Source organism: Budorcas taxicolor, chromosome 10 (genome assembly GCF_023091745.1).
Source record: "Budorcas taxicolor isolate Tak-1 chromosome 10, Takin1.1, whole genome shotgun sequence".
Classification (NCBI taxonomy): Eukaryota; Metazoa; Chordata; class Mammalia; order Artiodactyla; family Bovidae; genus Budorcas; species Budorcas taxicolor.
Genome location: NC_068919.1, coordinates 35,708,965 through 35,731,727, shown reverse-complemented (window position 1 = coordinate 35,731,727; position 22,763 = coordinate 35,708,965). Strand labels below are relative to the sequence as shown.

The 22,763-nt window shown below is 58.7% G+C and overlaps 2 protein-coding genes across 2 annotated transcripts in view; one reads left to right on the top strand and one right to left on the bottom strand.

Annotated features, from left to right (window-relative positions):
* Positions 1 to 5,363, top strand: part of SPTBN5 (spectrin beta, non-erythrocytic 5) — a 50,147-nt gene extending 44,784 nt beyond the window's left edge. The window contains 10 exon segments of the mRNA XM_052647358.1: positions 102 to 257; positions 472 to 689; positions 829 to 1,018; positions 1,239 to 1,415; positions 1,563 to 1,667; positions 2,304 to 2,375; positions 2,830 to 2,921; positions 4,224 to 4,317; positions 4,450 to 4,601; positions 5,308 to 5,363. Coding sequence (XP_052503318.1) covers positions 102 to 257; positions 472 to 689; positions 829 to 1,018; positions 1,239 to 1,415; positions 1,563 to 1,667; positions 2,304 to 2,375; positions 2,830 to 2,921; positions 4,224 to 4,287 — 1,074 coding nt within the window. The 3' untranslated portion in view covers positions 4,288 to 4,317; positions 4,450 to 4,601; positions 5,308 to 5,363.
* A 194-nt stretch (positions 5,364 to 5,557) lies between these two features.
* Positions 5,558 to 22,558, bottom strand: PLA2G4B (phospholipase A2 group IVB). The gene is made up of 25 exons (XM_052646559.1): positions 22,495 to 22,558; positions 18,716 to 18,869; positions 18,387 to 18,640; positions 18,014 to 18,070; positions 17,394 to 17,489; positions 17,140 to 17,216; positions 13,870 to 13,942; positions 13,468 to 13,604; positions 13,222 to 13,353; positions 12,849 to 12,889; positions 12,615 to 12,657; positions 12,307 to 12,361; positions 11,847 to 11,977; positions 11,580 to 11,663; positions 11,285 to 11,322; positions 10,359 to 10,494; positions 9,554 to 9,690; positions 9,120 to 9,342; positions 8,863 to 8,980; positions 8,428 to 8,565; positions 8,159 to 8,263; positions 7,847 to 8,026; positions 7,364 to 7,530; positions 6,629 to 6,815; positions 5,558 to 6,523 (listed from the first exon to the last, which is right to left on the bottom strand). Exons 1-25 carry the CDS (start codon positions 22,556 to 22,558, stop codon positions 6,303 to 6,305), a joined length of 3,048 nt encoding a protein of 1,015 aa, XP_052502519.1. The 3' UTR covers positions 5,558 to 6,302.
* Positions 22,559 to 22,763: the final 205 nt, after the last annotated feature.

Here is a 22,763-nt window from a genome sequence, read left to right as displayed (position 1 = left end):
CACCAAGCCACATGGACCTCCTTGTTTAAAAAGTGGCCCAGGAGCCCACGTCTCCAGGGAGAGAGGACCCTGGTGAGAGCAGGCCCTCCCTCTTCTCCCAGAACCTAGCTGCCACCCGTGAGGTCCGAGGCTTGGAGCAGGTAGCAGCTGAGCTCCAGGGCCGGATGCAAAAGAAGGCCACCCTGGTAGCTAGAAATGCCTTCAACCTCAGCCTGTCATCAGTGCAGACTCTGCAGCAACAGCACAGATGTCTGGAGGTGAGGGTCCACCCCCAGGGCCTGCCCACCTGACCTCTTTCCCTGTGTAGGGGGACCCCAGAGTTGGGAAGGGAAGGGAGGGCCTACTTGCCCAGGTGGGGGAGCTGTCCATCTGGAAGCAGAGCCTGACTCCTCAGAGACGATGGGTGCTTCCTGAAGAGGAGTGGTCATCGGGCTGTGGGGGGATGAGGCTGATTCTGTGTTCTGGCGGCAGAGGGAACTGGCAGCAATGGAGAAGGAGCTGGCATGGGTGCAGACGGAGGCCTGCCGGCTGGGCAAGCTCCACTCTGCAGCTCAGGAGGGCCTGGCCAAGCAGCTGGCCGGGGTGCAGGAGGCCTGGGCCACCCTGAATGCAAAGGTCCATGAGCAAGATCGGCAGCTGGAGAAGGCTGCCGAGGGCCACGCCTTCCTCGGACGCTGTCGGGAATTGCTGTAGGTGGCATCCGGTCGTTGGCTCAACTCTGCCCTGCAGGGTGGGGGTCACCCCATCCCCTGGTGCAGCTCATGCCCTGCCCCCAACCCCAGTCTGCACCCCTGGCCCTGACAGCAGCTTCCCCTCCTCACCCCGCAGAGCCTGGGCCACTGAGAAGCAGGCCCTGGTGTCCTCGGAGGAGCTGGCTGGGGATATAGCTCGGGCCGAGGGGCTCCTGGCACTGCATGAGGAGCTGGGGAGAGAAATCAAGGAGTACTGCCTTCAAGCCCAGAACGTACAGCAGGAAGGGCAGCGGCTGGTGGACAGTGGCCACTGCATGTCCCTGGAGGTGCGAGCACAGCAACGGGTCTGGGGCTGAGCTGGGCACACAGGCCCATTACCCCAGGCCTCGGAATCCCTGAGCAGGAGGAGACCAGGCAGCGGGCAGAGAGAGCGGGACAGAGACCGGGAGGGTCTGGACCTCACGGTCTTCCCTCAACACTTCTGCTGGGCACTCCAGCCTGGCCCCACCCTGTGGGCATCTCACCCACAACACCCTCTCCCACCAGGTAACTGGGTGTCTGCAGGATCTGGACAGGCAGCTGCGGGCACTCAGAGAGGCCTGGGCCCTGCGCCGGGAACACTGTGAGGAGAGCTGGCGTCTACAGAAGCTGCGGCAAGAGCTGAACCAGGCCGAGGCCTGGCTGGCCTGCTGGGAGGGCCTCCTGCTGGACCCCAACTGCGGGGTGAGCCAAGGCCCTGCCCCTTAGCTGGCCGCACTGTCTGGCAGCTACAGCCTGTTGTTCCTCTTCCTGGCCCCTAGGGCCAGTTTTGAGGGACCAGCTCTCTGCACCCCCACAGGCGGGGCCTCACCCTGGCTTGCTTCTCCGCAGCACTCCGTGTCTGATGTGGAGTTGCTGCTCTGCAGACACAAGGACTTAGAGAAGCTGCTGGCCTCCCAGGAAGAGAAGTTTGCCCGACTGCAGCAGGAGGCAGAGGTGAGCAGAGGCTGGGGTGAGGGGGCACCGGGAGACAGGGTGTCCTGTCTCAGCCTGAGGGTTGGGATCCCCCCAGGCACTGAGCCAGCATTTGACCCTTGGGGAAAGCCCTGTTCTTTCCCTTGCCAGCTGCAAGGTCCTGTCACCCCACATCTGGGTGGGCTGGGGCACAGTGTGGACTGGGACAAAAGAGAAGTCTTCTGAGCTTGAAGAGATGAAGTGAGGAGACAGGCGCTCTCTCTGGGTGGGAGGGATGTGGGGAGGAGAGGCTGGGGCGTGGAGCCCCCAGAGCCTGGTCTGACTCATCCGGCTGCTCCCCTCCCCACGGTGGAACAGAAGCAGGAGGTGAAGGGGCTGAAACCCTTGAGAAGCTGGTGGCCCAGAGCACAGCTGACTGAGACAGGGGACCTGCAGCCATCTGTCCCCATTGGGTCTTGCATACGCTTCACCACCGTCTCCCCAGCAGGGACTCTGGGGGTAAGGAGTCCACAGCCTGAGACAGCACTGCAACACCAGGGCGTCTGTCTCCAGGGATGAGGAGGTCGGAGACGGTTAGGTGCCTCATCCACATTCCAGAGGGGGACCCGTCATCTGTGCTGGTCTTGATGTTTCCCAGGCCCCTTCTTGCATTTTCAGGATGCAAAGGGTGCCCCCACCACGGAGGGAATTTTGGAACTTAAGCAGCATCTCCTGCCTGGGAGAAGCCAGGTGAGTACTCGGAGATTGCTTCTGCAGCAGCTGCCCTGCAAGAGCCATGCAAGGGCTCAGCGGGCCAGAGGGCTGGCGCCCCCCATCCCCCAACTTAGGACAGTCTGGCTCCTTGGGACCACTGCGCAGTTTCTGTCCTCACCCAGCAGGGGGCGGGCCCTTCCTCCTCCCTCTGGTTTCCCTGGACGACCCCCGGCTCCCCCTTCCCCGTGGGCACCATGGTCCAGTCCAGTTCCCTCCCGGGAGCCTCTGGACGCACACTCAGGTTCTGGTGAGGCTGGTGTGGCCTCACCACTCCCTCCACAGCCCAGCCTGAGCCTGCCGGATGGCTGCCCTGGGACCCTGGGGGCAGCTGAGCCGGCTCCAGGAGCGTGGGTGGGTCGGCAGAGAACAAAGGAGGGCCCCTAGGGAAAAGCATAGACAGTGACACCCCCCACACACAATCTCTCCTCAGAACACGGTTTCTACAGCCTCCATCGACCTCGCAGGAGCGCAGCGTGAGAAGCCGGGAGATCACCATGCTGGAAAACACACGTTTTCCTTAAGGTGAGGGCCCTGTCAGGGGAGAGACTGGGACAGGCACGGCCTCCGGGAGCAGCTGAGGGGGCTGGAGGGAGGGGTCCCCACCCGGGCCCCGCCCCACACACACGGGAGGCAGATTCGGACGCGTTCCTGTCTGGGTGGCAGGCTGGCTACAGGAGAGACCCTGTCTGCAGCGCCATCTGCAGGGCAGACTGGGAGCTGGCGGGGTGCCCTGAGCAGCCGGACAGGTAGGTCCAGGGGGAGTGGGCCAGGGGGGGCGGCCACTGGTTTTCTGGGCCCCCAGCTGCTGGCGTTTAGTGCATCCTTGGATGTTTAACATCTACTACCTCTATGCCTGAGGGGTAAGTGGGAGTGCCTTTTTTCTTAATTTGAGGCCCAGAGAGGGTAAGCAACTTGCCAGAGATGACATAATTAGCAGAAGCGAGGCCAGGTTTGATGGCCTCCTGGTTCTGTTCCGCCCACTGTGGAATCTGCCGGAGCCCTTCCCTCAAGGGTCCTTACGGGCTTGCCCGTGCTCTTGCCTGACACAGGTCTTTTCTGACCCAGTCTTCTGACAGCTCTGAACGCACGTCCCTTGGGGTGTCTTGTACAGTGGCCAGGCCCAGTTCTACTCTTGGAAGGGCTCATAGAGAGCACCCTTTGGACAAGAAATCTATTGTCATGGTGGTCCGACAGGCTCCACATGGAGGGGTTGCTTAGGGGCCTCACCTCAGGCTCCTTCCGGGTTCCTGGCTCTGTTCCACTGTGATCTCCCTGAGGCCATCCTTCCACAATTCCAAAGGCACCCGAGTTTCTCTAGGATAAGCCATTCGGAACCCGTTGGCATTCAGTCTCCCAGGAGGCTGGATGCACTGGGGAGCCTGCCCCTGAGCCCTGGGCCACACCTCCACATGGGCAAGGCTTGGTGTATGCCAAGCCTCCAGAAGCAGGTGTCTCTTAGGCTGTCTGGGCTGCTCTAAATAATCGACCACAGACTGGGTAGGTTGTGAACAACAGACATTTATTTCTCACAGCTCTGGAGGCTGAGAAGTCCAAGATCATGGTGCCGCCAGGTGAGAGAGGTTGCAGGAGGCACCTTCTCGCTGGCTTCTTACAGTGGAAGGGGCAAAAGCACTCTCTGGGTCTCTCTTTAAGGGTTCTGCCCTCAAGACCACAGGTCCCCCTCCAGGCCCCTCCTCTCAGCACTGTCACCTTGAGTTGGGACTTCATGCCACAGCAAGAAGGAAGCAGCAGGTGTGGAGCCTCCTGCCACAGATGTCCTAGCACCCAGGCCAGGCTGACCACCATTCCCCCTTTGCTCCGCAGCCCCCAGTCTGAGCCCAGAGCTCCAAGCCAGACCCTCAGGCTTCCTGGCCGAGTACAATGCTGAGAGGGTACCCGGCATGCCAGCTCCACTCAGGTAGACCTCCTGAATCTATAAGTGGGAGTCCTGAGGTCCTGGGACTTAAACTATGCTGCTTGGGTGTGGGGCCACCCCCACCCACTCTCAGCAGTGACAAGAGTCTACACCTGAGGCTCCCTATCCCCACAGATTCCACAGTGGCCCCCCGCCCGCCTGGCCGCAGGAGACGCGAGTGTGCACCTATAGTTTCCCAGGGCCTGTGCGGCTCCCACAGACAGCTGGCCCTGCGGAGCAAACTGCAGAAGGCTCCCGCCAACTGTCCTGCTCAGGCCAGATCCACGGTGAGTGAACCTGGCTTCCCTGTGCACACGCCAGGAAGCCTGCCTGATGCCCGCACGCCCTCCCTCCCTCTCCAAGATGCAGCGGCCAGACCCCTCCTCCACTCTTTCCCCGCCTCCAACCTCCCTGGTTTCCCCAGTCCAAGGACCAGCTCCCTGCAAGCAGGGAGGGGAGGAGCCTTACTGTCCCAGAGAGGCTGGGAGTCAGGATGTCACCCAGACACATGCCCACGGACCAGACACACACACACACACACACAGACATAGTGCACAGACCCCACATGCGGCCTTGTGCCTGAGGGATCACTCACATCATGACAGGGGTGGCAGCCACAATTGTGGTATCTGGATAATTACCCACTCCTGCAGGGCCTGCAGGTTCCCATGTAGGATTCAGATGATGTGCTGCTGAGTCAACAGGCTTGGTCCAGGACACAGTGGCTTCTACAGTGATCAGGGCAGCCCTTTCTCCTGGTCTGTGCCTCCAGTCACATGCCCAGGGCAGACAGATGCAGTGAGCCAGATCATGGGAACCAGTCATCCCCCATTCACCCCGCACATCCTGGTCCCTCCTGCCTCCCAGTATCCAAATCCCACATCAACATGAGGAAGAGGTGAGGTATTCCAAAGGAGGCCTGGGGCACCAGTGCTTGGAGAAGATTCCAGGGCAGCTAGGCCCTAAATTCACCCCACCTCTCTGTTCTGACAGGTGTGGGCCTCAAGGCAAATGCAGAGGTGGCGCCAAACCTCAGGGCTACAAGCGAGGACACCCTGCTCTCCGGCCCTTCAGGACCAACTTCTGGAATAGCTGGTTCCTCATCCCGAGATGGGCCCCACCAAGGTCAGAGCCTGCTCAGGTCACACCCTTAGCACCGTCTCTATGTGGCTCATCTGGTCCCGCATCTGGCCGCCCCTACTGTGGGACAGGAAGCAGCCCTTCGACTGAGTCCCCGGGTGAGGACAGGAGTGCTGGCTGGCATTACCTGTGAGTCATCTGGGCAGGGCCAGAGCTGCAGCAGCAAGGCCCACCCCCGATACCCTGGCCAAGATGGCCTCCTCTCTGCTTGAAGAGCGTGATCTTGGGTGGAACAGACACGGCCATGAGCTCACAGCCTGCTCTGCAAGGGAAGCCCAAGCTGACCTGCCCGCTCTGCAAGGCGCCTCGGGAGAGGTTTTGTTTTCTACACCCGTCCTTACCATGCTTAACCAAGAGGTGGGATGCCCTCTCCCTTTTCGGCAGCAGTAACAGTAATCTGTCACACCTCACATTTGTATGCATCTCTGTGATACATAAAGTGCTCTATTTCACCCTGTACAGCTAGCTACTCAAGGTAGCAAGGAAGCAAAAGGACACACCAGGTCATGGGGCTCTGTGTGCCTATACAAATATGGCCCACACTGCCCAGAACCTCTGAATCTCTGGCCACATCCTGGAGACCAGGCCACAGCCCCCATTTAAAATCCTCCACCTACCCCAGGGTGCCCACAGCAGGGGTGCCGGTGGATTCAATGTCTGGATAGTGCCAGGCAGTGCACCCTGGGGAGCCCCTCGGAGGGCTGGAGACCACAACTGGGCCGTCCAAACCGCTAGAGGTTCCGGAAGCTGGTGGTCACCCCAACTCAACCAGAACAGCAAGGCGGCCAAGAAGTGAGCCTCAAAGAGAGTCGGGGGCCATGGGGCTGGACGCGGCCCCATCCCGCCCATCACTCGGGCCGGCGCTGCGTGCGCTGCCTCCGCCTCTGCATGGCCTCACGCAGGGCCTCCAGCAGCCGCTCCTGGTTGTTGCAAATGTTGTACTGCGTCAGGCGGAGCAGCTTGTCCACGTCCTCCAGGCTGTAGGTCACCTTCGAGTAGTGGTAGGGGGAGTCGGATTCAGACAGGTTCACTTCCCCAGCCGCCTGCTCCTCGGCTGTCCGTCGGACCCCTGTGGGGAGAGTGCAGCCCGGCCATGGGGGATGCCTGCTGGGGGTGGAGGATGGGTTTGGGGGTCACCTGGGGGGAGACACAGAGGAGGGAGGTTGTGGCTCACCAGGGGCAGAGTGGTCCCTGAAGGAGGCATTGACCAGAGGGAAGTGCAGCACGGCAGGGATGTCAGGGCGGGTGGGGTCCGAGAAAAGGTGGCACTCTTGGGGCTGGCACTGCTCCTCGGGGCTGGGCGAGATGGGCGGGAACGGGATGCCCTGCTCCTGGCAGAACCGACCCAGAAGCTGCAGCTGCTGCAGGGTGGGCAGAAGTGGGCTCAGCAGGAGGGCCCCATGGGCTCCCAGTGTCCTCCACACTGAACTGACTAATAAGTGGAGGTCTGCTAAGACACCAAGTCAAACACTACTGGACCCAACAGGCCAGAGATCAATGCTCTAAACCGGGCAGCCCTTCTGCAGCAGCTCCTTTGGGCTCAATGAAGCTGGCGGCTAACACCCAGCTTCTGCCACTGGGAGGCAAAAATACTTCCTGGGACCCACACAGAAACTCTAAACAAAGAGTCTCAAAGATCCAGGACCCAACAGGATCCAAGATCTTTGCAGACACAGCAAAGGAGACCCAAATAGGAAATACATTTTAAAATCTCGCCAGCTTGCCCATCATTCCAACTTCCTGAGCAGAGTAAGTTCCCCGGGGGGAGAGTTCATAGAATTCACAGCTTTTCATTCATGTGGTGTTGCGGTCACAAAGGGAAGCTGGCCCAGAAACTGGAGTCAGGATGTCAGACCGCCTGAGGTCAGGCCTAGGGTTGCCCCACCTCCCAAGCCTGCCCACAGCCCACCTGGAAGGCTCCATGGAGATTGTAATCTAGTGACAGGATGAGGTCCACGTCCCGTGTGGGCGGCAGGAGGGGTGGGCAGCTGGTATTGACAAGGTACCCAACATCCAGCAAGCAAAGGTAGGGCTCTGCAGGTGTCAGCTCGTTGGGGAGGCCGTCCAGTTTGGTAGCTGGAAAGGTTGGGAGATCAGGTGGGGAACAGCTGTCACTGGTGCTGAGGGCACCAGCCCGTCTAGCCTAATGTTGCTGCCAGGAGGAGGCTCGTCCCTCTGGCTCCTGCTCTCTGCTGCCAACCCAGAGCCTCAACTCCCAAGGTCCCACAGACGGGCCCTGACCCCAGCATAAGGAGAGGAAGAGTGGCTCTCACTCCAAGTAACCCAGAGAGCTGAGCTCAGAGGGTGTGGGGCCAAGGGACTGGAGAGAGTGGATGTCTGATCAGGATCCCAAGGCTCAGATGGCCGTGGGAAAATATGGGAGAGCAGGGACCTTTCCAGGCAGAAAAGTGAGGATGCTGGAAATAGTCCTTGTGGAAGGAGAAGCCACGTAGGAAATTGTGGGTGGCCTGGGCAAGTGGACGCCGCGTCAGAAGGTCGGTGAAAACCTCCGCTATCCTGCCGGCCACCGTGGGAGGCTCTTCTATCTTCAGAAGAGGGACCTGCTCCTTTTCTGCAGTCAAAAAGGGCAAAGGGACCCTCAGACCTTTATTCCAGCCTCTGCGGACTCACAAAATTTGAGAGTCACCTCCATGCTCCCCACAAGCTGCCTCTCCCATCCTGGTGAAAGAACCTAGGCACCTACCCAGGCTAGCTCGAGCTTGTGCCCAGCGGTCCCAGAACTGGCTGGGCTCGGATGACCAGTACAGGCTGTCCTGGAGGTTGGCTGCGTACAGGTTGCTCCAGATACCTGAGCGGGAGACCCAAGAGGAAGAGAGTCCCCCACCTCACCACAACCTGACCCTTCCCACCACCCATCCAGGGCCAGGACACGACTGAGCTGAGACAGTCGACCCCACCATCTTGCCCAGGCCCATTCTCCCCAAGTCCCCAGCTTCTCCCAGACCCCCTCACCTTCTAGGAAACAGATGCGGGACTCAGGAAGCTGTTTTGTCAGGCGCCCCATGAAGAACTCAGAGCCGAAGAGCTCGGGGGGGATAAAGGCGCCGTACTTGGGAAAGCCGACCTCATACGGGGAGAACTCACACCACTCTGTGAAGAACCACACACCCTCACGGTGGGGCCTGGAACCTGAGGACCCTCAGGCCCCACACACCCACCACGGGCCCCACGTCAGGAAGCCTTGTGATCAGGAGGCTCAGCTCTGTTGCTGGCACCCCAAGCAAGGACCCATGGCCCCGCCTCCGTCCCAAAGCCTGAGTGTCTCTGGTGGGATGACAGGCTCTTGGCCCAGCAGAGCAGGTGTAACGCCCACCTTCACACACAGGCTGGGCTGCCTCTCACTCCACCGACTGTGAGAGCACAGGTCTTGGTTCCAGCACTACTCACCCCCAAATTCAAAGGTGGTCAGATTCTGTTCCTTGGTGTTGAGAGCACAGTAGATGGGCAGGGGGTTCTGGCCTCGACTCAGGGCCTCCCGCTGGTCTGAGAGCTTGTAGTCATGAGGCTAGGGGAAGGGAATGAGAACTTAACGCTGTGGTCTCCTGGGGCCTCTCCTGCCCCTACTGCCCAGAGCTGCTCCCCATCTCCATACTGTGCCCTGGCTTTGGCCACCCCACCCTGCCCTGCTCTGCCCTTGCCCACACCTCGTCATGTAGCAGCGCCTCGTTGATGAGGGCCCACAGGTTGGTGAAGCAGGTCGGGTGGCCCAGGCGGGCACGCTCAGCCAGCTCCTGCTGGTACCGCAGTAGCTGCCTGGGGGCTAGCACACCCAGCTTGCTCTTGGTCACCTGGGTCTTCAGTGACTCGATGGGCCCTGCCAGGTCCTTCTGAGACCACTCTGGATCCTCGTAGAGGTTGGCCAAAGCCCTGGGAAAAAGCCAAAGCCGGAGGGATTGTCACCAGAACCCCACTGCACGCCTTGGGCTCTATTTTAGGGCAGCAGCCGGAAAGACACCTTCCACAGTCCCCTGGAGCACCTTTCCAACTGGGTCAGAGAGGCCTGTGGAGTTTAATAGAACCTTACCCCCTCCTGCCACAGCCCAGCTAGCCACCTGTAGGCTTCTGCACTCAAGCTCACCAGGTGGAGCCCGAGGCCCCCGTGATGTAGGAGACACAATCCAAGAGGCCAAGCGCCTTTAGGCCAGCCAGCTGTCCATACAGTGAGGTCATGGCCCGGATACCACCACCAGTGGCCATAACAGCAACCACTGGAATCTAGAAGAGAAGACAACGGGGCTCGAAGAGGCCCTAGGGAGAGGGAAGGTCAAGCCACAGGAAGAGGCGGTAGCAATCCAAGGGACCACTCAGCTCACCCACAGCTCAGCCTCGTCAAGATCTAATAGGGGCTCCCGGGACCAGTTCTAGTCAGACCTGGAAAGGGTCTAGTTGGAAGTAGGCTTGCTAGGGTCAGGCCTGTCTGGTTTTAAGAACTCAGAAAAAATGGACAGGTTCCAGGCCTCATCTCCACACCTAACCCCTAAGGACTCTGGTGATTACTTTCTTGAAGCCCCAGGGTCACCTCAAAAGTCTCCCACATAGCCACTCCACTCCCTCTTTCAGGAAGAGGTCATCTCCCTAGGAGCGGCCCCAGGCCAGCAGGGGGCCCTGAGGCTGTACAGCTCACTGGTCAGTCACCCGGAGCCCAGCCTCAACACCTGGACCAGGCTGAGGAACAAGAATGAGAAGGCAGGTTAGCCCAGTGGGGAAGCTCACAGGCTCCTGGTGGCTCAGGCCATGCTCTGCATTTGATGCAATCAAGCTCCTGACAACATCAAATGCAGGAGGCAGAGCAGGCTTGGCACCAGTGCTGGTCTGGTTAGGGCACAACCAGTGCCAGCATCTGGGCCCAAAGACACCGCCCTAGTCCCACACGGTCCCCAGACCTCCTCTTCCCGCAGGTCTCCATCCAGCTGCAGGGCCTGCTGCAGGGCCTTGGCTACCACCTGCTTCCTCCTGCTCAGGAAGGCCTGCTCCTCAGCACAGGGCCCGCAGCCCAGCCGCACAGCCAGTTCCCTGGGTCTGGTGGGAAGGAAGGGACCATGAAGCAGCTCCTGGGATCATCAGAGAACGAAGCTGGGCCTGCCCTGAAAAGCTCACCACCATCCTTCTCACCTCTCTTCTCCCCAACCCTCGCCCCACCTCTGGTGTCCTGACTGAAGGCTGATGTGTGGATTTGAGGGGAGAAGGCGACCCCAGACCCTGGTGGGGACATCCTTGGGGAAGCAGCACTGCAGAGTCACAGAGCAGGAAAGCGGCGGGACCCAACACCATCAATCTGCTCGGGCCTCTCAGCCCCTCTCCCTCACCCACCCAGAAACGGCTCCAGAGCGGGCAGAAATGACGTTCCCTCCTCTTCCTGGTGGGAGCTGGCCCCTCATCCTGCAGCTGGCTAGTGCGGATGACTCTGCCCGTCTCCTGCAGCTCAGCTGAGGCCCGCCCACACAGCTGCCCCCCAAGGGGCGTGACTGCCCTTCTCTGGGCTTCCTTGCCTGCTCTGCACCTCTAACCACTCTCCTGCCTTCCATCCACATTCCCAGCCAAACATTTCTCAAGTGCCTCCCAGGCACCAGGCACCAGGCTAGGTATACACCCCTCTGGCTGAATCAGGAATGAGAGTAAAAAGTCAGTAAGAGCCTTCAACTGCCAAACCTCCCACACCGCACATGCCACAATGGGAGCAAACCCCTGAGCCTCTGAGAGAACTGTCAGTGGCCCGTCCCGCTAGGGGCTTCCCTGTGTCCTCCCCTCCAGGCTGAGTGCCCGGCACCTGTCCCCCGTGACGTTCCCCAGTGCCCAGGTGGCCTCTCACCCTTCTTCATTTTTCAGCTCCACTTTCATCAGGGGCTCCTGAAAACCATGAACACTCCAGTCATGAAGCTGGGCCACCTCACTCCCCTCACCCCAGCCCCATTCACATCCTCTGATGGCCCGATGCTCCCTTGGGCCCCAGCCATCTCCACAGGGGCCAGGCCTGAGAACCCCTCTCCCCTAGCCTGGCCCTCGTCCAGGGTGGGGGCCAAGGACAGGAGCTGCTACAGCAGGACAGGTCTTCAAGGGCTGCACCCACAATGCGCATCTGGCTTTCCTCCTCCGGTGACCAGTACCTGGGACGTAGGGAAGACGAGTCGCACCACTTGGCCAGAGGGCAGAGCCCTCAGGGGCACCTTCAGCTGCTCTTGGGGGGCATCCTGCAGGGAGGATGAAGAGGACCTAAGACAGATTGCGATTGCCCTAGGAGGGAGCAAGCAGCAGCAGGAAGGGGAGAGGAGGCCGAGGTCACCCCACACCTCCCAGCGTGCCTGACTGCCGGGGGTGCCGGGAGAAGCTGGGGGTGAACACAGAGATGGCACCCAGGCCGAAGCGGGCACTACCTGCAGGTGAATACTCAGCTCCTGCTCCCAGCAGGCCGGCCAATGGAAGCGGAAGGAGCCGGCACCCACGAAGGCTTCCTGTGGACCCTCACAGGACCCAGGAACCACAAGCTGAACTCTGCCCTCCGACTCTGGAAGTAGGAACCAGAGCAGAGAGGCTAGGAGTGTGATCTCAGCCCACAGAGGCCCCTGTCTCACTTTAAGGGGTCTGGAATGAGGGTGGGGGCATGCCCCTCCCCCTACTGAGATGGCAGTCTGGTCCAGAGCTAGGCTGGGAGATGGGCCCCCACCGCAGCCCTCTGAGGACTGAGGGGAAAAGACCCAGCGGGGATGCATCCCCTGCCCCCTGCTCCTGACCAAGAGTTGGGGGCGACGAGCACAAGGTCCCCTCAGAAAGGGGACAACAAAGGCTGAGAGCCAGGGGGCTATCCCGGTGGGTCCCAGCAGGTCAGGGACTCACCCTGAAAGTCCCCTGCCTTCTCCAGTCGAACATGCAAGCAGGAGAGCTCCCGGGCCTGGGTGTAAAGAGAGCCCCTCAGACTCGAGCCCCTCCCCTGTAGAGACCCCACCCTTCCCAGGACTCCGGTTCTTGTTCCTTGACACCTTTTCACCTTGGCCCTGAGTGACAAAACATTTGCTTGCGGTGGGATCTTCTTGAACTGAAATCCCAGGGCCCTCCAACAGCTGCACCCAACCCCTGCAGTGGGCCTGAGCTTCAGGCCCGGAAGGAGGGCAAGCAGACGGTATGGTGGGGTGTTCTAGACTCACCACTAGGATGCCATTGCTGAAGAGGCACTCAGCGCCATCAGTCCTGGAAAGAGCCCCCAGTGACCCTCAGCAAGAATCCACATTCCCAGGTTCTCAGCCCCCAAGGAGACCTGGGCTTTCCTCCTCCACCCCAGACACCTCCCAGGAAAGGGGTGTCAGCTCTGGGCGTACTAGGCTCTGTCCTTCCCAGAAGGAATCACTCCCACCTGGGAACAGCCCCACAGCCCGACTCACAGATTTTGCAGCCGAAATTCAACTTCCAGGCATTCCTCACCCTGGAGGGAGAAAGAAGCAAGTTAGAAACAGTGAGGGGAGAGAGAGAGAGACAGTGTGTGTGTGTGTCTGTAAATCCCCCAGACACCTGGGCTGCTACGGTCCCAGCTGTGAGGAGAGTTACTGTCCACCCTCCCTGGACTGCTCCAAGAACCCTGCCCTTGGCTTAGGGGCCACGACAGGGGCAGGGACAAGACTGCCCAGTAGCTCCTGGCTGACAGAGCCTCTGGGACTCCTGGATCACTCACTGGAGAAGAGAGCCATGTACCTGGTGACCCTCCAAAGCAGCCCCTCCCTGGGCCAAGGCCCTCCACGGCCCCGCACACAGCCTTACCTGAGGGCTCAGCGAGAAGCTCTTGCGCCGGGTCTCCCCAGCCCGCAAGGTCCCCACGTCAAACAGCACTGACAACACAGGGTCATCCGTGGTCAGAAGGTCCTGGTCAAAGACTCTAAGATGCACGATGTTCTGAAAGGGAAATAGAGTGAGGGGCCTGCAGGAAGAGGGGGTGAGGCAGGGAACAAGAGGCTGGGAGGCAACAGTGGGGGAGAGCAAGCGGGGCCAGGGCTGACGCCCATCCACCTTGATCTGGCTATGGATTCGGAAGTGAAAGCTCTGATTCCAGACAGGGTTTCTGCAGTTCTTGACTGTGCGCGTCTGCAGCTGGTGGCTGGAGGCCGTGGGCAGCCACAGGGTCACGTAGCAGTCAGAGGAGGTCACTGTGGGGAGGAAGCAAGGGCGACAGCCAAGAGTCCCTCCCAGCCCAGCCGCCCAGAGTCTGCATCCTCCCATCACTGGCAGTCCCAGAACACCCAGAGAACGGGGCTGGTCAGGAGGCAGGGGCCTGACCTCGACATTCCATCCACTGCCTCCTCTCTGCACCCTCAAGGAGCCCACACACACCCAGCCTACTTGCGTCTCTCCCCACCGCCCTGGCTGGCTCTGAAGTTGCAAAACCACTGCCTCCCCAGGACCAGCACTCACCAAGGTCCTTGGAGGGCAGGCCACGGGCCTGCAGGACACGAATAGTGAGTAAGCAGGTCCCAGGCACCTTTGCCTGCAGAGGATGGAGAGAGAAAAAGGCTTACGGCCAGTGGTGGGCCCAAAAGGGAGGCGGGGTGACACCTTGAGGCCTAATCTTGAACCAAAAGGACAAGCCCTGCCCAGCCCTGGGTCCATCCTCCCCCAACCAGAGTCCTGAGTCAAAAGGTGGCTACGGTATCTTCTGATGACGCCTGCCAACAGTTACACAACACTCCACACCGGCTCCAGTCCAAGGGCTTGATGCAGCCTAACTCGATTTAATCACACAGCCATTCTGTGCATGGGGACTACTTATTATGACCAAACCCACAAGGAAATAGAAGTGCTTGCCTGAGATCGGGGCCAGGACTAGACCAGGCTAGCTCGACTTGTGCTCTCAACCCCCACACTTCCCTTCAGTTCCCGGTTCAGTACCCTTACTCTTTCTACCCCACATCCCCGGCTCCCCTTTACTAAGCAGTCTCGAGTCTCATCTTGGGTAGCAGGGACCCCAGGGTGGCAGAGGAGGTGAGGAGGCTACGGAGGGAAGGAAAGAGGTATGGTGGGCCTCTGCCTGGCCTTGGTCCCCCTAATGGAGCTGTTCCCATACTCCCCATCCCTGGCCAGAAGTTCTGGAAATGGGCTCTCCACTGGTCTAAGGACAGCAGTGATCAGCTCACCCACAGGCTGACTGGTCCTCCAGGTCCTCCAAGGTCAGGCTAAGGATGGTCCCCATGTGGCTCCATCCAGACCCACAACCCTGGATCTGGGGATTGGACACCCTGTGCTAATCCATTCTTCCTCTGGCCTTCAGCCCTGCCTCAGAAGGGCCCTGATGGAGTCCAGGGGCAGAGCTGGAGAAGCTCATCCATCACTGTCAACCCTGGGGCCCCCACACCTCCAAGCAACTGAGTCAGAAGCAATGCCAGAGCAGCTGCTGCCTCTGGGGCCCCAGGACGGTAGCTGGGAGCCTGAGTTCTCAGGGCCTGAATCCACCATGCCAGGGAGCTCTGCCTGGAGCCCATCTCTAGGGCAGGAAGAACACTGAATGAGCCTTCATCCCAAGACCTCTTCCCTGGCTTCTGCTCCCCACCATGGTCCAAGGCTGGCAAACATCTGGAGAAGCCTACCACTCCCTAAAGAAACAGCGCTAACCAGGCTGCAGGAACCAGTGCCCTCTGGGTCTTACCAGAGCCATGAGGCAGCGTCCTCAGGAGGAAGGAGTAATGGCAGTGTCTGCAAGGCTGAGGACTGTCAGCTTTACGGCCCAGAGCCAGAGACGTCCCAGCGGGCCCCAAGCTCCTCCTGTTCCTCCCAGCCACCTCTGCCCCACCCAAGCCCCACGCCCACTCCTGGACCAGCCACCTGCCCAGGAAATGAGATACCTTAAACCTACACACAGCCACTGGCGCCCTCCTGATGGGGGCTCAACACACCTGAACACCCATTCTCTCCAGCGAGCGCCACCTGGGCCTCGCCTCAGCCCTACCCTCCCTGCCTGGACCATGACGAGGGGCCCAGGAGAGCTGTCAGAGGCTGAGCAGGAGGCTGGAGGTGGGGTAGGGTGCAGGAGGGACTGCTAAGGTCTGGAAAGTGGGGAGCAAGCCCCAGGGCAGCGGCAGACCTGAGCCGTGTCCCCCGTCACAGGCCTTTTCCCACCCTCCTGGAGCCGGTGTGACAGAACCACCTGGTCTTGAAAGGAGTGCTGGTCGATCTGAGCGCCCCGGGCCCCAGCATAACCAGGCAGAGCTGTGGCTTGTTCTATGAAACAAGCCCTTCAAAGCTGCATGCCAGGGACTTCCCCGGTGGTCCAGCGGTTGAGACTCCATGCTTCCACTGCAGGGTCACACGGTCATTCCTGGTCACGGAACCAGGATCCTACATACTGGGCAGCCAAAACATAATGTGCTTGTTGTGAGAGAAACAACGGTGACCCCCAGGACCCCAGACCCCACCAGCTGCCCTAGAGCTGGAGGAGAATAGGTCCAGAGTGAAGCTAGGAAGAGCTCTGCAGGCTCTGAGCCCATGAGCTCCATGCCACTTTTACAGCAAGGCTGGGGTCTGCATGAATGCCCCAGAGAGGCTGTGACGGCTGTGGTGGACAGAGGGGTCTCGTCCACAGGCCCCAGCCTAGACCCAGCCCTCACCGCAACTACCATCACTCCAAAATGTTCACCTGTACCTTCCAGCCCTCAGCAGACCATGGAAGGCAACGGCAAGAGACTCTCAGCACACTTGAGTCATCAATGCCTTTTATTGAACACTTCCTCTGTGCCAGGCTCACAGATAGCACTCCCAGCACCCCGTGAGGTAGAAACCATCATTATCTCCGTTTTACAGATAGGACACCACTGTTGTGAGGCAGTAAGTGGCACAAGGTCATGGGTCATGGTGCTGATGAGAGGTGAGGCAGCGCCCAAGTCCCCTCCTCTTCCAGAACAGGATGCTGCCTCACCTGGGTGCCAGCTTCCTGGGAGCTCACACCCAGACCTGCCCGGCACCTCCTGGTCCTCCAGGCCACCTCCCAAGCCTCTCGAGCTGACCCTAAGCCCCACCTGGCTGACAGCCAGCACCTCTGGCTCCAGGCTGCCTCTAGAGCTGACCAGCCTGGGAGAGGTGTGGCCTTTTCCACGGGTAGTTCTTGGTGATATTCACCAGGGCTTGGTCAGTTGAGGCCCGAGACCTTAGTGAGGGAGTCAAGCAGCTGGAAGTAACTGTACTTGAGGTCATATTCCATGTCGTACCAGAAATTCACTGTAGGGGAAAACAGAAACCAGAGCACAAGGGTCCCCCTTCTGACTTAGACTCCCCACTTCCCCACCCACCCACAGTGACCTGGGCCGCCCCTTACCAGCAATGCAGCCATGGGACTGCTGGACATGGTGGAACCAAAGGGCCGGCAGGTAGAGAATCTCACCCGCCCGCACTGTGCAGCGAAGCGCCTGGGCCTGGCAGTAACTGGGGTACCGGGCCAGATCTGGAGCCAGAGGGTCCAGGGGGATCCACGGCACCTGGGGACATGGCAGACTCCAGGGAGCAGGCCCAAAGCCCCCAGGCGCCGAACTCTGTCCCTGGAGGTAAATGCCCTGGGCCCTGCCCTGCTCAGCACTGGGAAGCCCAGAAGGAGGGATTCTTCAGCAAAGCGCCACCTCGCCATCTCTTTGGTGCCTGTTCCTCAGAGTCCAGGCTCCTTGCCTCCCCTCTCCCGGGGCCCAGGAACAAGGCAGACACCTTCTCCATGGCCTCTTCATCCACCATCTTGAATGAGCCCTCTTCGGTTAACTGATAGGTTGCCTGTGTGTACAGTTCTGAAACCAGAGGGAGAGAGTCTGAGGATCCTCAAAAGGCCTGGGGTGTGACCCCCACTCCCTCGTGTTCCGAGTGCAGGGGCACGGGGGCCAGGGTGTCCCCCGCCCGCCTGGGGCTCCCCACTGCCCTCCCTCCACCACGGGGCTCCCCGGCCCCTCCCAGGTTGTATCCCCTACCATAGGGGATGAAGGGCCGGTCACTGGGTGGATGCAGCAGGAAGTGCTTCTCTCCCGAGACCACACAGTAGAGGTTCTCATAATGGTCCTTATGCACTGCGAACACCGAGGGCCCAGCAGGCAGGGTTATGAGGAGAGGGCCACAGGAGGGCAGAGACGACTGCGCTCGGGGCCCTGCACCCCAAGAAAGCTTATGATGTGGCAGAAGAGCACACGGAATCACAGCAGGCTCAAGAGGATGCCATGAAGGGAGTCTGGCAGGCCTTTGGGCATCTCCAATCTCTGCCTGCCAGGGACTAGACCCTCGCCAGGCCCTGGGCTCATCTTCACCAAGAGGGAAATTCACACTAATAGGCTTCTTGTGAGTCCACCCTGACTCAGCTGGCCTTCAGCGCTTTCTAGGGACCTAGAAGAGGCAGTGTCCCCCAGGTCCAATGCTGTGGGCATCTCCACCCACCTGGAGCTGTCAGGGAAGGCCCTCTGATGGATCTGAGCCCCAGAACCCCAGAAGAAATTTTAAAGATCAGGCAGTCCAATTTCCATCCAAGGTCAGCCTTCCACTCTGCACCTCACCTTCCTCCCCACAACCTCCTCCCCTGCTCTGCACTCCCGACGCCTACACGATGTCACTGCAGCTGCCTCTCCCAGCCAGAAGTTCACAGCATCAGGCATCTTCCCTGTGGGTCAGAGGACAGAGCGCGAGTTAGGAGAGGCCAGGCTGGGAGTCACCAGCGGTGATGTTGGGAAGGGAGCAGTGGGGTCCCAAGGGAAGAGCAGGGCGAAGGGGCAGAGGTGGGCAAGCATGGCAAGGGACCTCTGTCCCCTGGGGCAGGTGGAAGAGCAGCAATCTTCAGTGGTTCATCAAAATGAAGTCAAGGCCTAGGGATCTGTGGGGCCGAGAATGTGGGCTGCCATCACCAAGGGGAGAGAAACAGGAAGGAGGCTGCTCCCACCCTCCCGTCTCCTCCCCACTGCGGCCCCGCCTCCACTCACCCAGTGCCTCAGAGGCCCAGGGCACATGGGGCTCCACATCAGGCAGCAGCTGGGGCAGCTCGGTGGGCAGGTTGGAGCACTGCTTCTGCACGTAGAGAACCCCAGGGTGCTGGGCTCGGCCCTCCAGCACGTCCAGCACATGGCTCAGGGGCAGGCGGCGCTCAGCAGGCATCACAAAGCGGTCCCCCCGCACGGCATCCGCGTAGCCATCTGGGGTCACTGCCACACTCACCTCTGTGGAGCCCACAGTGGCTCTGGAGGAAGGAACATTCAGCTCAGCCCTGGAGGTCCCAAAGCACTGCCCACACCCTGCCCAGGGCAGCCCCCACCTGAGGTAGGGGAGGGACCACTTCTGGAGGGCTGGCCAGTGCTGCAGGGCGTTTCGGATGATGCAGGGCCTGTTGGGGCAGACCCAGTCCCGGTAGAAGTGGAGGGGACTGGGGGGCTCGTCCAGGTGGGGAACAGCAAGAGGCACGCTGAGCTCTGAGAGAGAGAGAGAGTTGGGGGAGGGGCTGACACCAACAGTACCCAGTGGCTGCCCCACTGCCCGCGTTTAAGAGATGCCCACTCCAGCAGGCTTCTGTGTCACCGAGCAAGGCCTAACAGTGACCAAGGGACCCTGGACAGCCAGGAATAGAAGAATGAGGAGGGAAGTTTAAGGAAGAAAGTGTGAAACACCCATAAACACACCAGGATGTCCACAAGGCCCAACCCAAATGCTCCACGGGGCCATGTCCGGCCCTGCCCAGGGGACCCCTGGCCTTCCCACTCTGGAGTAGCCAACTTCCTGGCATCCATTAGGAAAGGCAGCCATGGAGGGCAGCACTGGGAGCTCCAAAGTGAGTAGAGCTGAGGCCCCAAGGCCAGTGCTGCTATGAGTGGGCCAAGGATCTCTGGGAAGCACCCAAAATGTGCTCCGTCCTTGCCGTGGCATCACGGAGGTATTAAGGGATGATCCGAGCACCATCTCAAGAAGCTTACAACCTAACTGGGGAGACAAGCTGCTGCATGAAACCATTGGAGGAAAAGTAAGGGCTGAACTGTCTGCTCTGTCTTACCGAACAGCATCACCAACCTCAGACACCCAAGACTGCCGTGTGCCTGTGGGCAGACTGCGGTGCGCCACCTGCGCGGGTATCAGTAACGGCCCTCCGTCACTCTTAACAAAAACCTCTTTTGACTCTTCCATCTCCCTCACTCCGGGCATCCTATTGATCATCTCTACCTGCCATTGATTCTACTACCTATGTGTCTCAAGCCACACCACATACCCCTTTCCTCTCCTGGCATCCACAAAGTTAGCTCATTTAGGTCCTCAAAGGTCACTTTGATGAGGCTTTCCTCCCTGGCCACTATTTTTAAAATTGTAACCTGCCCTCAATATCCTTATGCCCGTTTTGTTTTTCTTTTCTATCATCTATCACCACCTTACACACTATATATTTTACTTATCCCAATTATTTATCAGTTTTTCTTGCTAGAATGTTTGCTCCATGAGGACATGGATGCTTGTCTTATTCACTGATGTATCCCCAGTACCTGGAATAGTACCTGGCTCACAGTAGGTGCTCAGTAAATATCTGCTTAATGGTTGAATGTAAGTCTCCAACATCTTCCGGCTGGATGATTGCTGCAGTGAACTAACTGGTTTCCTGGGCTGAATTCCACTCCTTCTCAAAAAAATCCTTCATCCTGGCCCCTGTCATCTTCCTAAAATACAATCTCGTCACACCCTAGTAAAAAGTCCTTTGATGGCTAACCACTGCTCCTGACGAAACACAGTCGGCCTTGGCACATATTCAAAGTGCTCTGTGATGAGCCCCAACCTACTCTTCCAGTCCGGCTTCCTTCCTTCTGGGGCCTGCCCCTCAGCACACACTCTACTCAGGGGGTGCCCAACTTTGTTTTTGCTGCTCACACAGGAATGCCTTCCTCCTGGCTTTTACACAGAGTGTGAGGCTTCGCTGTTATTTTCATCCCTGCGGTCTAGCCTGAATGTTCGTCGCCAGTGGGCGGTTACGACACGCTCTCCCAGTAGGCACTGCACTCATTTTCACCTCTGGGCTCATGGTCTCTATCATGACCGCCTCTCCACACCGGTCATCTGGGCCTTGCAAACAGCTGGAAAGTGAAATGGCGTTAGATCAAAAATGGAAACTGAGTGGGAAGACTCTGGGGGACCCAGGAAAACCTGAAAAGGAAGTGTGCTTACTCCACTGGCTCAAAAAGCAAGATGGAACGGGTCAGGCAGATATGGGAAAAGAGGGAGGAATCTGGCAATGATCTCCCCAGTCATGCCAGCCCATCCAAGCAGTCACCTTGTGGGGCTCAATAAATCTCCCTATTCTGTTCTGATGTATGGCTGATTTACATAGCCACTGTGTTATTTATTTTTCAGCCATGCCATGTGGCACGAGGGATTCTATTTCCCAGCCAGGGACTGAACTCATGCCCGCTGGACTGGGAGCCAGAGTCTTATTAACCACTGGACCACCAGCGAAGTCCCAATAAATCTCCCTATTATTCTCACTAGAACTCTTATATTATGTGGAAACTGCTTTTTTTTTTTAACCCTTTGTATTTCCTGCAATTATTTCAGTTTTACTTTTCACCATTTAGAGTTCCTTTAACGAATGGCCACTATTCCCTCCTGAGGCTTCAAACGGAGAATTTCATAAAGGACCCAAACAATTCCTTTGGTCTGACATTTCTTCTGCTAGGAATTTAACCAACAAAAACATAAATGTGCACAAAGACTCTGCTCCAGCCACACTGGCCTCCTCACTGATCCTTGGACACACCTGGCACACTCCCACCTTACAGCATGTGACCCGCATGCCCTTGCCTAGAATTCTCTTCTCTCAGAGGTCTGCTCGCGCACCCGCTCCCCTCCTTCAAGCCAGTGCTCAAATGTCACCTTGTCAGAGGCCCACCCTGACCTTCTCATTTCAAAGTGTAACCTGGCCCACTGCCACATTGAGTCTCCTCACTGTGCTTTACTTTTTTACCCCAAGCTACTTATCTTCTAGCCCATTTTTTCCCTACTCTATGATTTATTCATCTAGTGTGCCTACAGGTAACTGTCTTCTCACTTAAAATGTAAGCTCTGAGGGCAGAGATCTGTTTTAGTGATGTATCCTAAACATATTGAACAGAGTCTGGCACACTGCAGTGCTTACTAAATATTTGTTAAATACTCAAAGTATTGAATGCTGTATTAAAAACAATAGGTTGAAAAATAACCTAAATGCCTACCAAGAGGGGGTTAATTAAGCAAATAACAGCATTAGTACACAGATGTGGAAAAGACTAAGAAGACTTAGATGGACCTAGAAGATTTAAGGAACCAGAAGAGTGTGCTTAACAAGCTACCATTTGTATAAAAAGGGAGATATCCAGTCATAGGTGTGTGTGTGGATATTAATAAGAGTACTGCTGGAAGGAAGCAACCTAGAATGGGAATGAAGGACATTTACATTACATAAGTCTGCTGGTTTTTAAACAACGTGCCCATGTTACTATTCAGTGATAAGACATTGCTTAAAAATATAAAGAGAAAAGGGAGAGAATGAGAGGGAAAAAATAAAAACCCAGCAGGGGATCTCTAGTACAGCCGCCTCCAATCATCCTGAAATTCTGCAGCGCTCCTGGCTTGGAGGCGTCTAATCCTGAAGGAAGCGATCCAGAGGAAGAAACTTTATAAAGACTTCAAAACAGAGAAGGGTGGAAAAGACAACAGAGAGCCCCAGTTACTCGGTGCGGGCTGACGGTGGGAAACAGAACAAGCGCCAGAATCAAGACTAGACCGGGCCTTGGGAATAGGCGAAGAGTCACCCCAGGGAGCCACGAAGGTGTGGGAACACGGGAGGAGGGGAGAGGAGGACCCACCCAGGGGGCCGAGGGGTCGGGGTTGCGCAAGACTGATTACAGGGGCCATTCATGTGCACGAGGTTCCAAGCTCCTTGAAGACAAGAAACAGGGTGCACCCTGGTATCAGCGGCCCAGGAAGGACCAGGGCGCACCCAGCTCTGGAACCCGGTTCCCGGTAAGCCCAAGGCCGCTCCCGCGTCTTGAGGTTGCTTGGCAGTCAACAAGCCAGCCCACTCACCCCTTGCCGCAGCCGGGAATTCTCGTAACTCCCTCCGCACAGCGTCCAAAGCCGCCTCCGCCATGACGCCGCCGCCCCGAGGCCCCGCCCCTCCCTCCTCAAGACTCCGCCCCGGCCCTAAGGCCCCGCCCTCCCCTGCGGCCTCACTCCTGAGCTCGGGGCTGCGTCCCCGAGGCCGCCTCGTCGTCCCCTCCCGCCCCACCGTGGCTGCAGTCGCAGCCGCCAACTGCCCCACCCCCACGCCACCACAGATTCTGTTGCCCGGCCCA

Bases quoted from the DNA above. Each gene is read 5' to 3' on its own strand.
- PLA2G4B (XM_052646559.1), bottom strand. From the start codon at position 22,558: ATGGCGGAGGCGGCTTTGGACGCTGTGCGGAGGGAGTTACGAGAATTC. The intron at 17,217-17,393 runs GTAGGGGATACA...CTCTGGTTTCAG, and splicing joins CCGGCCCTTCATCCCCTATG to AACTGTACACACAGGCAACC. The intron at 9,691-10,358 runs GTCTGGGGACCG...CTTCTCTTCTAG, and splicing joins GAGACCTGCGGGAAGAGGAG to ATTCCAGTGGTTGCTGTTAT.